The 15,799-nt window shown below is 41.9% G+C and overlaps 1 protein-coding gene across 1 annotated transcript in view; it reads left to right on the top strand.

Annotated features, from left to right (window-relative positions):
• Positions 1-15,799, top strand: part of LOC129705828 (polycystic kidney disease protein 1-like 1) — a 221,641-nt gene that overhangs the window by 52,586 nt on the left and 153,256 nt on the right. Inside the window, 4 exon segments of the mRNA XM_055649665.1 lie at positions 13-194; positions 1,318-1,476; positions 3,739-4,058; positions 12,605-12,691. Coding sequence (XP_055505640.1) covers positions 13-194; positions 1,318-1,476; positions 3,739-4,058; positions 12,605-12,691 — 748 coding nt within the window.

Genomic DNA, 15,799 nt, shown 5'->3' with positions numbered 1-15,799 from the left:
TTTTGTCAACAGGTGTAATGGCTTTGTTTGTTTGTCATATGGAGACAAAGAAGGTAAAATGGCTGTGTATCAAGCAGTTGGGCCTTACATAAGGAACCTCAGTCTCACACTCATTGCGGACCAAGTACAAACGAATGAACCATTCATGCTGGAAGTCTGTGGGTATCTGGCTGGTCCTGTAGAAAGTGCAAACAGTAAGAAGCAGTATTCTTCAAATACCAATGTATAGAAATGTTTGCACAAATATTAAATGTGGAGCTAATTGGCCCAATCTGGATCCTACCCAGGTTTGTAGGTTCAGGTCATTCAAATGAGACTGTTGAGTATTGGCAGGATTTTTTTTTAAAACCTTGGACTTGAACGGTACATGTGGCACCTGGAATGTAGTGACTCTTGTGTACTGACTCAGAGTGGTCTACTATCTTACACTATTTACCTAGTAATTTTATGCCTGATATATCGTAGGATTGCCACTGATCTGTATGCAAAAAAAGATTACTGTACTTAGGCCACACTCACAATGGCCACTCTGCAAAGCCCAGCACCTTTTGCACTCAATCTGCTATCCACTCTCGATGACTGTCTGGATCAGCAAGCAAGACATAATCTTCCTCACCACCACTACATGGGGTAAATCTCCAGGATTTTGTCCCAAAGGATGGGCAAGCCTATACAAACGGGAATTTTATTGAGGAAGGGAAATATACTCCTGGAGAGGAGAAATGCAGAAATAGGAATCTGTTATTTGTGAGTTATGAAAATCATGTATTTAGCATATCTACCTGCACCTCATCCCTTACCAATGTTCCTCCAACCACCCTAAAAAAAAAACACTTTAAAAACTATTGAAGATGAATTAATTAATGGAAATTTGTAAAATTAAAGATTAAAATAGTTAAATTTTCTTTTAATTTCCAGAAGATTGCATCTCATAAAAAGACACAAATACATCAGGTCTAGCACCTTATTGATTTCACCAGCAAATTCTTCATAATCTTTGTGATCCCTTTCAATTTTCCATTATCCATTGGTTCATTTTGTCTCTCTGTCTTTGGCTACTGACTCCTCTGCTCGTTTGGCAGTTTTTCAGGTTATTAAGCACAAGTAATGGAACTGTTCCTTAACTTCCCTCTCTTGCATTTTCCTTTCTATTCCAGCGAATCTTGCACTCACTCTGAGGAAAGCACAATAAGGGTAAATGGTAGAAATATTTTAGATATTGTAAACTAATAAATTGGTGAATATTCTATATTTGCGAAGTTATGTGCCTGCCTATAGTAGCCAAATGGTCATAAACAAATAATACCTTTATTTCAGGTGCAGGAACTCTCATTGCAGTTAACCTATCTTATGCATTGGTGAAAGTTCATTGGGATCGCGTAAATTACAGCAGCCAGAATGTTACTGTAATCTCAAATGGATTTTTTTCTTACTCTCCTGTTTGGAACTATACTGAGCCTGGAAAATATTTAATAAGTAAGTTTAATTATGATAAGTTATTGATAAACAGTTCCTAGATCAATATGGCTTTTCAGATTTCGAACATTCTTCACGCTTGTGAAGTTTGTTCCAATTTTATTTGTAAAATCTTTTTCGAGAGTATTGAGAATTAAATCTGTTGAATTTTAAATTATACATATTTAGCATTTTAATCAACTATTATAATGGGGTACCAGTCTTCATGGCAGTATTTAATATTGTTCTCCATTGAGGAAAGATTTTCTGGCGTTCCATTATTGTCGTGACAATATCATGAAGGATTTTCTCAACAACCATCACAACGTGTATTCAAAGTTATAGGAATTCACATTAAAAATTCAGTATTCTCACAGTAGTATTTTAGGCAAAGCAAACTGCAGATAGGTAAGACATTCATTCATATCCATTCATATCTAAACCGTGAGCAGTCTATGTGCATAAAAGCAGTGCCATGATTTGTGAACAGAAGACTTTCTGAATTGTTGAGCATGCAATTTTGAAAGGAGATTTATTGGATTCAAGCCTCAAGATATGCTCCTCCTGCTGGATGTGGGAAGTCAGGGAAACTTCCAGTGTTCCTGACGACTACACCTGTAGGAAGAGCGCCCAACTGCAGCTCCCAATTGACTGCATGAGGGAACACTTGGAGGACACTTGGTGAGACAGCTCTGGACACCCAGCTATAGAAAGAATCTCACTAAGTTGGAGAAGGTGCAGAAGAGATTCACCAGGATGTTATCTGGGCTCACAGGGAGAGGCTGGATAAGTTGGGACTTTTTTCTTTGGAGAGTAGGAGACTGTGGTGAACTTATTGAGGTGTATAAGAGGCATGGATACAGTGAACACTCACTGTCTTTTCCTCCCAGGATACAACACTCTAAAATTAGAGGGCATAGTCTTAAGGTGAGAGGGAAGAGTTTTACGTAGCGACCTGGGGCAACATTTTATAGTCTATAATGAGCTGCCAGAGAAAGCTATCGAAGTGGGTACAACTAAGATTTTTAAGACATTTGGACAGGTTTATGGATTGGACAGGTTTAGAGGCTAAGTGCCAAATGCAAGCAAATGGGACGAGCCTGGATTTCCAACTTGGTCAGCATGGACAAGGTGGGCTGATAGGCCTATTTCTGTGCTGTCCACTTCAATGACCTGTGGCGTCAGGGATGATGCCGGGTTTGGCAGTGACAATCGCAGTAGAGTGAATTTGTGATATGCTTTATTTATAAAGACAAGAAAGTTCAGGGCCTCATGGGGGCACTGTCCCTCATTGTGAGCACATGTGAGGTGGCCATGACGATCTTGGGTCAAAGGAGCAGGCGTGGCAATCTCAGGCTTCTCCCTGCAGTTCATCCTTGCCTCGAGAGGAGGTGCTGGCAGTCTCTGGGTTATCCTGATGACTCAGTCTTTGCCTCTGTGTGTGAGCACAGTCCCTTGTTGACGGCTTGCCCCAACCTCTGAATCTCAGTCTCAGTTGAGGCGTGGCTGTCTAGGGCTTCTTCCCAGCAGTCCAGTCTTGACAACTCAGTGGTGCTGGTGGTCTCGGGTTTTTCGCAGTGGTTCAGTCTTCTTCAAACCTGCAACTGCGGACTGGGGATCACAGCTGGCAGGGAGCCCCCCCCTCCCAATTTAATTTTTCAATGTGTCTTCATGAACATTTGTCAAAAAGAGATCAGTGATATTTGATTTGAAATACGTTAGAAAACGACACCACATTTTAACGTACGTGTAAACCCTTTGGTTAAGAGTTTTGTTCCCAATTAGTTAGGTGTAATTGGCTCTGAATCAGAAACATAAACTTGATTTTAATCGCGCTCCAAGTAGACATTTCAGAAAAAATGGTACACCTGCTATTCTGTAATCTTTACCAGAGCAGTATATTACCATCGTTACTAATGTCTTGTTGAGTAATTAACAAAGAAAATATTGTTTGGTATTTCATTCCCATTTGAGGCGGTGACATTTCCTTGTATTATTGACTTGGAAACAACACTATGACCTTGACATCACATTCCTGTGAAACCCTTCCGCATATTTTGAATTTCAAAGCAATTATGATTAATAACATTCTGGCTAAGTTAATTTTATCTGGAAAAAAAAAAATGCAAACAGCATCATGTCAACAGGGTACTGCATTAGACAATCAGCACTCAGTCAGCAATTTTTGTTTTGGTGCCTTGACCAAACCATGCCACTTGTGAAAATAGTTGAATAGTTGAATTAATAGAAAATAGTAGTAATGTTTTGCTTTTAATTCCTCAGCTGTACTTGCAGACAATCAAATTTCTCGGGAAGAGAAAAACATCAGCGTTGTGGTTCTGGATCCTGCACCCACTGCACTTGAGGTGAAGCTCATACAAATGACGGAGCAGATTCCATCCTGCATTCCATTTGACGTTGATGAAATGGATCCACTTGAGAAGGTTTTCAAAGGAGTTGCCTATAGCTTTGAGGCCTTTGTGGCGATGGGGATTGATTTGAACTTCTACTGGTACTTCAGTGATGACAACAGCACCCATTCTTCAACCAACCTGCAAAATTGCAGTGAATTTCAACAAATGGATTGTCTTTTGGATACAGTGGTAAGTTGCTTCATATGGACAATAGCATGGTTGTGGACAATAGCATACTGATCATGGTTGTGAACTGAAATATTCTCATGATGAATTAAGACCATAATAAATAGGAATGTGAGAAATATTTGAGTCAATCTCAGAATTTTGCAATGTGCATTTAGGGAGCCTCTGCCTCACGTATACATCACACGTTGGCATTAATTGAGAATGTCCTTGAAGTGTTTTCAATGTTCTCCTCAAAATCTCCTGTCTTGATAGAATATTATGGTTGGAGTGCTTGTGTGCAAGTTCTAGCATCAGTCATGTGATGCTAAAGTAGAGATTGATAAATTGTGTTGTGGTATTTCTCCAGTGCTTTGAGTGTCCACTGTGGGTTGTACTCATCTTCAAGAGGTCAGGGATTATCATAGCTCGGTAGACAGTGAGCTGGGTGTTGAGTCTGAGGACTTAATCTTCAAGCATTTTTTTCCACGAATTGCTGAGAAAACATAGGCACATTGGAGACAATGATGGACTGATTTCATTGAGAAGAAACTTCTGAGAGATACATATATTTCAGGTCCTCACTATAGATCATGATTGTCATCTGTGACCCATAATGACGGAACTTGGAGCAGTCTTATTTTTGGAATGGAAAATGAAAGAAAATTTAATTGACTGATAGATGGATAGGTGCAGCATAGAAAAAGGCCGTTCAGCCCATTGTATCCATGCCGACTATCGATCAACTGTTCGCACCAGGTCTATGTTATCCCATTTTTGTATCCACTCCCTATTACATAAGGGGCAATTCACAGAGGCCAATTAATCTTCAAGCCTGCATAGCTTTGTGATGTGGGAGGAAACCATAGTACCCAGAGGAAGCCCTTGTACTCACAGGGCGAATGTGGGAACTTCACACAGGCAGAATCCGAGGTCAAGATCAAACCCATGTCTCTGGTGCTATGAGGCAGAACCCCAACCAACTGTACTGTTCTCTTTCTGTACTGTTGATTAATTGCACTCCAGTGAAAGCTTGGTGAAACTGAAATGTAAATGTCAAGACTGGAGTAGCGGTGAGATTGTCAAGGATGGCGCATGAAAGCAGGGTATGAACAACATGCTTGAGTTTTGGTTGAGTAAATTTTCAAAGTGCTCATTCTGGCAGATGCTTACTTCCTCTCTGTCCTTGAAATGTTCACTTTTGTTCTCTGGTGTCAGCTGTGAGGAGAGATGTTACGCTACTTGGGATGGAGTGAAGAATCCACTCATGGTCACAGCTATTGGTTCATTGCTGAATTTCCTGCACTCTTTCCATCCACATTTGTTAGTTAGTTTCTGGGTTTTCTGGTTGACCCATCAGTCTTCAGATTCTTGTACTATTTTATTTTCCTTGAACCATAATGGTATTTTCAGTCTAATAAAGCTATGTGTTCATTATGGTATCTGTCTGTTCTCATCTTCGTTCTCAGGGTTTTTTGGGAGAAAAGCTAAGATTTGCCACACTGCTGCTTATCATGGTGGCCTTCTGCTCAGGGATGAGAGGGGATCTTATAGAAACATATAAAATTATAAAAGGACTGGACAAGCTAGATGCAGGAAAAATGTTCCCAATGTTGGGCGAGTCCAGAACCAGGGGCCACAGTCTTAGAATAAAGGGGAGGTCATTTAAGACTGAGGTGAGAAAAAACGTTTTCACCCAGAGAGTTGTGAATTTATGGAATTCCCTGCCACAGAGGGCAGTGGAGGCCAAGTCATTGGATGGATTTAAGAGAGAGTTAGATAGAGCTCTCGGTGCTAGTGGAGTCAAAGGGATATGGGGAGAAGGCAGGCACGGGTTATTGATAGGGGACGATCAGCCATGATCACAATAAATGGCGGTGCTGGCTCGAAGAGCCGAATGGCCTCCTCCTGCACCTATTTTCTATGTATCTATGTAATCCAGACCTTGTGTCTGTGTGGCCCCTGTTGATTGGGGTTATCAGTTTGTGTGAGTCCCTGATTGAATGGAACCATTTTTGCGCTGCATTGAGGTTAGTTTATTGTCACGTGTACCAAGGTATAGTGAAAGGCTTTTGTAGCGTGCTAACCAATCATTGTCCACTGAGCTGCTTAAATTAACTAGTTCAGAGACTCTAGCAATGTTTCCATGTGATCCATGGATTAACATATTCTTCCTGAAAAATGTCATACTGTTGTTATGAACACACTATGCACTAAGAAAAAAAAATCTTAACACCGTTTCTATCTTCTGTTTGTTAATTAGACTTCCTGACTGAGATCTCTGGCTCAAGAGCCTTGTTTGTTTTTCTAATCTCAAGGCCTGTGCTCTGATTAATGATACAAGGTGTTCTCTTTATGCAGAATATGGTGCACCAGTTGGTGATGCAGTGCGTGAAAAGTAATACATTTTCCAATACAAATTCAGTTTGCTTTTTATTCTTGCAATATATAAATCCATTTCCTACAAATGAACTTCTACCTGAATGGTAGACATCAAAAGCTGGAGTAACTTAGCGGGACAGGCAGCATCTCTGGAGAGAAGGAATGGGTGATATTTCGGGTCGAGACCCTTACCTGAATGGTGCTCGTTATCACAACCCAGGTACTCAATGGGCCAAATGGCCTAATTCTGCTCCTATGTCTTATGGTCTTAAGAAAGGTTTCAACCTGAAACCTTGTCTTCCATTTCCCTCTGCAGATGCAGCACATTGCTTTGTATCCTTGGACCCAACAAATGTCGTATGTGTCTCACTCAAAGCAACCATGATAATGGCAAAGTAATTGTGTTCCTGGGCTGTCATCACTGGAGTTGTCCATGTGGTCACATATCAAGAATTTCATATTGAGGAGTGGAAGTTGCTTGAGCATGTTTTCTTTTTAATGTGAGGTAGCTGTCGCACCCCCAGCCGTCGCACCTACCTCACAGGATATACAGAACAAGGTTTTGAACAAGGAAGTCCAAGATTTTTCTTTCAAATACCCATCTTCTTTTAGATCGTCAGGGAACATCTTTTTTGTATAAGGTATGATGGTGAACTCCATGCTCCATCACCCAGCTTTAGCTTTTTACTCTTGCATTATATAAATTCATTTCCGGCAAATGAATATTTTAACCATTTTCTAAAGATGTATGGCCCCTATATCTATAGTATTCTATATCTAGAACTATCATTATCCATGTTTTTTCATATGTTTTCTTTGGTCTTTTCACTTGGTGTCTCTATATATTCTTACTTGTGAATAACATATATTGCACCATCGGTTGAGTGTGCCACATGACCTTCAGTTTCAATGAGTGCTCAGGGTTTTTCTTTCTAACAGTGAGCTCATGTAGTTGTTCACATTAGTTCACAGTAGAAAAGAGTTCACTTTTTTCTTCCTATTGTCTGTTGCTTCCTTTCCCAAGCCTTATGTGGAAGTTGGTTGTTAGTATTTTCACCATTTTCTTCTGTTTACTTGTAGTTTCCTTTTTTCTATCACTGAGGAAGACACAACCAATCTCCTAGAAATTTCACACACAGAGTGGTGAATCTGTGGAATTCTCTGCCACAGAAGGGAGTTGAGGCCAGTTCATTGGCTATATTTAAGAGGGAATTAGATGTGGCCCTTGTGGTAAAGGGATCAGGGGGTATGGAGAGAGGGCAGGTACAGGATACTGAGTTGGATGATCAGCCATGATCATATTGAATGGCGGTGCAGGCTAAAAGGGCCGAATGGCCTACTCCTGCACCTATTTTCTATGTGTCTATGTTTCTATGTAAATACTAGGGGACTGAGATCTAATGGGAGAGAGAAACTGGAGGGAGTCAGGAAATGGTGTAAGGTAAACTGTTGGAACTGAAGGCAGATAAATCCACAGGGCCTGATGGTCTACATCCCAGAGTATTCACGGAGGTGGCCCTAGAAATCGTGGATGCCTTTGTGATCATTCTCCAATGTTCTCTCGACTCTGGATCAGTTCCTGTGGACTGGAGGGTAGCCAATGTAACTCCATTTTTTTAAGAAAGGAGGGAGAGATAAAATGGAGTATTATAGACCAATTAGCTTAACATCGGTAGTGGGGAAGATGCTTGAGTCGATTATTAAAGATGTTAAAGCAGTGCATTTAGAAAGCATTGACAGGATCGGTTAAATGCAGCATAGATTTATGATGAGGAAATCATGTTTGACTAATCTTCTGGAATTTTTTGAGGATTTAATAAGTAGAATGGATAAGGGAGAGCCAGTGGATGTGGTGTATCTGGACTTTCAAAAAGCCTTTGACAAGGTCCCACACAAGAAATTAGTGTGCAATTTTAGAGCACATGGTATTGGGGGTAGGGTATAGACATGGATAAAGAACAGGTTGGCAGACAGGAAGCAAAGAGTAGGAACTAACCAGTCTTTTACAGAATGGCAGGCAGGAGAAAGTGCACCATAGGTTCACCAGGTTAATTCCCGGGATGACGAGACTAACATGATGAAAGAATGGGTCGACTGGGCTTGTATTCACTGGAATTCAGAAGGATGAGAGGGAATCTTATAGAAACATATAACATCCTTAAAAGATTTGATAGGCTAGATACAGGAAAAATGTTCCCGATGTTTTGCGAGTCCAGAACCAGGGGTCAATAGACAATAGGTGCAGATGTAGGCCATTCGGCCTTTCAAGCCAGCACAGTTTAAGAATAAGGGGTAGGCCATTTTGGACCCTGAGGAAAAACGTTTTCACCCAGAGTTGTGAATCTGTGGAATTCTCTGTCACAGAAGGCATTGGAGGCCAATTCACTGGATGAATTGGACACGAGGGAGTTAGATTTAGCTCTTAGGGCCAAGGGGATCAAGGGATTATGGGGGAAAGATCAGAACGGGGTACTCATTTTTGATGATCAGCCATGGTCACATTGAATGGCGATACTGGCTCGAAGGACCGAATGTCCTATTCCTGCACATATTTTCCTATGTTTCTATCCATATTTCCTACTTGTGCTGATAATTGATGATCTACGTAGTTCTTTTTTTATGTATTATCACTGTCTTCCTTGATTCCCTTTACATTAAAAAATGGCTGTTTTGCATGAACTCAGTGGGTGAGCTCTGGGGGAGAGAATACTACGGACTTACCAGCCTCTCAGTGAAAAAAATTCTCTCATACTAAATTGCCTATCTCTTATTCTGGGTTATTTGAAGTAATTCCTGTTCTTCATTCCATTGCTGAAGTATTTGGAATAATGGCTCAAAATTTGATTCTAGTTAGTTATTTTACTCTGCAATAGAGCATTGTATTCCCTTTCAGGTTAATGAATGAATAAGAAGAGAGTCAAGAGTCAAGAGTCAATTTAATTGTCATTTGGACCCCTGGAGGTCCAAACGAAATGCCGTTTCTGCAGCCATACATTACACACAAATAGACCCCAGACACAACATAATTACATTTTACATAAACATCCATCACATAGCTGTGATGGAAGGCCAAATAAACTTATCTCGCCACTGCACTCTCCCCCGCCCGATGTCAGAGTCAAAGTCAAAGCCCCCGGCTGGCGATGGCAATTGTCCCGCGGCCATTGAAGCCACGCCGGGTGGTGCGAGGTCGCACACCGGGTCTTGGTGTTGGAGCCCCCGGTGTGCGCTCGCAAAGTCCCGCGGCCATTCCAGCCGCGCGGGGCAGTGGTGTTAGGCCCCGCTCCAGGAGCTCTTCGACCCCGCAACTCGGGCGGGAGAATTCGCCGTTGCAGGAGCCCCGAAAAGCGGTCTCCCTCCAGGGATCCGCGGGCTCCCGGTGCCGCCGTCCGCAGACCCGCAGTAGCAGCCTCCGCATCAGCAGCAGCAGCGGCATCGGCAGCAGCAGCAGCAGCAGCAGCAGCGGCATCGGCAGCAGCAGTAGCGCTCCTCCACCGCTCCACCCGCTCCGGTCTTGGCCAGCTCCGCGACGGCAACGGTGAGTCGGCACCAGAGTCCCCGGCTTCTTCCCGTTGGAGGCCGCTCCTCGTTGCGGCCTCAACGACACCTGAGACCCGACGAGAAATGGTCGGGTCCCTAGTGCAGGGAGAGATTCAAAAAGTTTCCCCCCCCCCCTCCCACCCCACCCCCCATCCCCCCACACACACACCCCAACAAAAAATAACAAAAACTACATAAAAACACAGACAAAAAATAATAAAAACGCAGACAGGCTGCAGAGGCCGCTGCTGGCTAGAGCCGCGCCGCCTACCGGACAAATAATTTTGTCTGAATTGTCATTTCTTTTGGGGTAACATTTCATTGTGATTATGATGGGTCAAATAAGATTATTTATGCACCATCTAAATCCGAACCAAGATACTTAAAATTGGCAGCTTACCCATTGCAGGCAAAACACAAAGTGCTGGAGTAACTCAGCGGGTCAGGCAGCATCTGTGGAGGGATGGATAGGCATGGTTTCCGGTGAAGACTCTTCTACGAACCTGACAAAATAACCAAAATGCTAATCTATTCCCGCCACAAATGTTACCTGACCTGCTGAGTTATCCAGTTCTTTGTATTTTGTTCAAGATTCCAGCATCTGCAATTGCTTGTGTACCCATTGCAGATATTGCTTCTCATCTGTGCTAATCTGCTGCAATTTACAGAATGAAAGAGGGCGGCAGACACACTGGCAAATATTTGCTGCCTTTGAATTCTCAAAATTTTAGTTTATTCATCTGAAGAAAATAATACACCAAATGTTATTGAGATTTCTGGTTCAGAGGCCATGGTTGGCATGGTGATAAATTGTAACATTTAGTCAGGGATCTCTAGTGAAAAGCGATGAAGTGAAAGTCACTTGCGTTCTATAAAGGATGAGTCATTTGCTCTGGTGTTTGATGGCAAACTAGAAAATGAGCCGTGAGACTAAAATATTTCCAAAACAGTCTGTGAGTGTAGCCATAGTTTGTGTTTGAGCCTCATTTTGTGTTGAATGCCCTTTGAGCTTTTGGCTCACTTTAATGTGGTACTGAGCCTCAATCTCAGAAATGTACCATTGCAAAGTTGAAGCATTTCTGTCTTGGAAACAGTGAAACACTGTAATTTGTGTTAGTGCATGCAGCTTGACATTAACTAATGCTGGCCAGATTTACTTTATAGTTTTAGTTTAGTTATAGTTTGGAGAGTTACAGTTTAGTCAATGATCCGTGTGAGCACCACACTGAATAATGTTGCAACATAATGCACGCAATCATTTAAGTCAACGTAAGTCACATTTAAGCTACCGATTTCAAATTTGCAATGTGATAACCAAAAATAGAAAGACCAATTTTATTTTTTGGAATACAAATGCTTAAATGGACTCCTTCAGCTTGTTTATAAAGTTGTGAGTACACAAAAATGCTGGAGAAACTCAGAGGGTGCAGCAACATCTATGGAGCAAAGGAAATAGGCAACGTTTCGGGCCCCTTCTTCAGAAACGTTGCCTATTTCCTTCGCTCCATCGATGCTGCTACACCCGCTGAGTTTCTCCGGCATTTTTGTGTACCTTCGATTTTCCAGCATCTGCAGTTCCTTCTTAAAAATATTATAAAGTTGTGATGTTGTTTACAAAGTAAATGGTGCATTGCAATAGTGCAGTTTCGAGATACAGCGTGGAAATGGGCCCTTAGGCTCACTCAGTCCACATCGATCACTGGTTCACTAGTTCTATGTTATCCCAGTTTCACATCCTACACACTATGGACAATTTACAGAATCCAATTAACCTACAAAACTGCACGTCATTGGAATGTGGGAGGAAACCGGAGCTCACAGAGAAAACCCATGTTGTGGCTCTACTTCTTTTTTGCTCATAGTGTTGTGATTTATTTTATTTTCAAGTGTACAACAATTATTTTTATAAGTTAAAATCAGTTTGGCTCTACTGCCGTTTCAGACACTTCATTCCAATCCTGCAAGAGATTATTTTATCTTGTTTTACTGAAGAGAAGGGCAAATCAGGGGACACCGCTGAATCCCATCTTAATCAAATAGAATTGCTGGTTCTATGAAATCATATGAAATCAAGTTGTGCTCTTGGTCCAGAGATAAAAGTAAAGGTGGCTTTAAATGATGCCTCAATCATGATAAGTGAACACTGCTTTATCTCAGGTCTCTGTTTTTGGCCTTGCGCATGTTTAGGTGGAGTCATTGTTGATAAAATGGGAATTGATAAAAAGTTATCCTGTCTTCTGAAGCCAAGTCAGTCAGGGATGTGTGAAATAAATTTAGGTCAATTATTTTTTCAAAAAAAATATTGTAACAGCTGACATGGTAAACCGCACAAGCGGTAGTAAAGAAAGGTTATTTTTTAATAAATACAAGAGATTTGGTGTTGGAAAAGATTGTTGCACTGATGCTGCATGTGTTTCTCCCTCAGTGCACCAGGACGGAATGTTCAGTCTTATGTCAGATCAGTTCAAACTATCAGTGTTAAGGTCTGTTAATCTTTGGCCTCTCACAGTGCTAAGCTAATAAAATATATCAAGTTAAACCAGCAAGCTAGAAAATCACATAATAGCACCTTTCGCTTGGTTAATGGTAATGATTTCTAAACCGTATCTAATTGTTGGGTAATAATGTACATTCATTTTTGGATACAGAGTCACACATTTCAGCATGAAGGAATCCATCAAGTGACTGTGAATGTGTCAAACAGATATGACTGGATACAGAAAACCATTTATGTGGTAAGCACTCCAGAAAGCCATGCCTTTTTCTTGATTCTCTGATAATTTACATTGTAATCTCTATTTCATAGTTGTTTTATCAGTTCAGTTTGTTAATAGATTCTAGAAAATATATTAATCATTATGTGAATTCTTAGAGATGTTGACTTGAAGCATGAAATACAACGGACAGTGCAGTTGGGGATTTTACTTTAACATTTAAATTGCATTTTGGAGAAACCATTTTGAGTAATATCAAACTGGGGAAAAACAGGTAGTCACTGATCTATAAATGATATACACAAGCAAATTAGGATATAGGATTAGTGGTCAATGAGAGACGATTTCTAATTTTATAATAGGATCTAGATCAGTTGGGAAGGTGGGCCAAGGAATGCAAAATAGAATTTTTCTCTGACAAATCTGTGGTGTTGCACTTTAGTGTTTGAAACCAGGGCAGGATTTACACAGTAAATGGTAGAGTCCTGGCTGGTGTTGCAGAACAGAACTAAAACTGGTGAGTCAGGTGGACAGGGTGCTGAAAAAGCCTTTGGCATGCTTGCCTTCATTGGAGACGGAATTTTTCTCTCATTGTCCCACTAATACCTCTCTTTTCCAGCTTTTATGCCAGTTCCCCAGAATCATCAATTCCTCAATCTTTCAATAATTTGCCGAACTTAACCTTAAATATATCTTCTGATCTGGGCTCCACTACATTCAACAGCAGTGAATTCCAGAGATTCGCTGCGCTCATGAGAGAAGAAATTTCAAGAAACCTTAGTTTTAAATGACTGGCCCTTTATTTTGTAGCTCTTTCCTCTTGTTTCTGATACTCCCACTCATGAAACATCTCAACGTATGTCACGTCATCTAACGATCTTATATATTTCAACAAGGTTACTCCTCATTCGTCTCAGCTCCAAGGAACACTGACCAAATTATCTAGCCTTTTAGACTAGAGAAACAGCATGGAAACGGGCCGTTTGGCGCACCGCGTCCGCGCTGACCAGCGATCACTCCGTATAGTAACACTATCTTACACACTGGGTGACAATTTACAATTTTAACCAAAGCCAATTAACCTATAAACCTGTGTGTCTTTGGAGTGCGGGAGGAAACCGGAGCACCCGGAGAAAACTCACATGTGCAAGCTCTGTGCAGGCAGCACCTATGGTCAGGATTGAGCCTGGGTCTCTGGTGCTGTAAAACAGCAGCTGTATTTGATACTCTACTGTGCCGCCCCATATAGCCTCTCTATATTACTAGCCTCTCTAGATTATTATCTAATCTGGTGAATCTTTATATTCTTAAACTCCAAGCCCTTTGCAGTAAAGGCCAATGTATTTCACTTCTTTGCAGTCTCTCTTCACTTTATAATAAACTGTTTTTGATCCTTTTCATGGAAGAACATAACTGTAGATTTTCCCAAATTAAAATCCATCTGCCAGGTTTTCACCCAATCACTCAATCTATATAAATTCTAAAGAATCACAATGTCCTCAACACAACATGCCCTTCCACCTATTTTCATATCATCAGCAAACTTTCTTTCCCTTCTCCAATTGAGGGCCAAGAACGGATCCCTGGGATGTTGCACGAGTTGCATCCGTCCAGCCTGAAAAGGACACATCAGCATCACTTCTTATTCAAGAAGGAACTGCAGATGCTGGAAAATCGAAGGTACACAAAAATGCTGGAGAAACTCAGCGGGTGCAGCAGCATCTTTGGAGCGAAGGAAATAGGCAACGATTCGGGCCGAAACCCTTCTTCAGACTGATAGCGGGTGGCGGGGAGAAGGAAGGAAAAAGGAGGAGGAGGAGCCCGAGGAGGAAGGGGAGGAGACAGCCCGAGGGCTGAGGAAGGGGAGGAGACAGCAAGGGCTAACAAAATTGGGAGAATTCAATGTTCATGCCCGCAGGATGCAGACTCCCCAAGCGGAATACGAGGTGCTGTTCCTCCAATTTCCGGTGTTGCTCACTCTGGCCATGGAGGAGACCCAGGACTGAGAGGTCGGATGGGGAATGGGAGGGGGAGTTGAAGTTCTGAGCCACCGGGAGGTCAGGTAGGTTCTTGCGGACCGAGCGGAGGTGTTCGGCGAAATGATCGCCCAACCTCCGCTTAGTCTCACCAATGTAAAATGCCCGCAGGGAGTCTGCACCCTGCGGGCATGAACATTGAATTCTCCCAATTTTGTTAGCCCTTACTGTCTCCTCCCCTTCCTCAGCCCTCGGGCTGTCTCCTCCCATCCCTCAGCCCTCGGGCTCCTCCTCCTCCTTTTTCCTTCCTTCTCCCCGCCACCCCATATCAGTCTGAAGAAGGGTTTCGGCCCGAAACGTTGCCTATTTCCTTCGCTCCATAGATGCTGCTGCACCCGCGGAGCATCACTTCTTATTTTCTTTGTGTCTGACTGTTTCCAATCCATGCTAACACATTTCTTTGAATACTTTGTGTTCTTAATTTATGCAACAACCTCTTAATTTATGCACCAGCCTCTTATGTGGTACCTTGTCAGAAGTCTTTTAGAAATGTATATAACTAGCTACACCGCTTCCCCTCTATCAACACTTCCTGTCACAACCTCAAAGATTGTGAACATATCTTTCAAATGTAAAACTTACCTTTCATAAATCCATGTTGACGAGGCTTGATTATATACTGCTTTCCAAACATCAGTTATTTCGTCTTTGATTATTGATGCTTGCATCTTGCTCACAATAGATATGGAAACCATCTGACATCTAATTTCCTGCCTTCTGCCTTTATCACTTTTGTTGTGTATTTATATGCTTGGAACAGACTTAAATAAGGCTCGGACATGGGAGTACACTAACAAGCTTCTTTATTCCAGGACGCCACCTTGAGTCTCCCCCGCATATGCATACTTGCACAAGACATCACATATACTAATTATATATGCTAATTATAGAAACATAGAAAATAGGTGCAGGAGGAGGCCATTCGGCCCTTCGAGCCAGCACCGCCATTCATTGTGATCATGGCTGATCGTCCCCTATCAATAACCCCTGCCTGCCCTCTCCCCATATCCCTTGACTACACTAGCCCCTAGAGTTCTATCTAACTCTCTCTTAAATCCATCCAGTGATTTGGCCTCCACTGCCCTCTGTGGCA

This window comes from Leucoraja erinacea, chromosome 2, assembly GCF_028641065.1.
Source record: "Leucoraja erinacea ecotype New England chromosome 2, Leri_hhj_1, whole genome shotgun sequence".
Classification (NCBI taxonomy): domain Eukaryota; kingdom Metazoa; phylum Chordata; class Chondrichthyes; order Rajiformes; family Rajidae; genus Leucoraja; species Leucoraja erinaceus.
The sequence above is the reverse complement of the archived record's forward strand: the minus strand, read 5'-3'. Positions and strand labels throughout refer to the sequence as shown.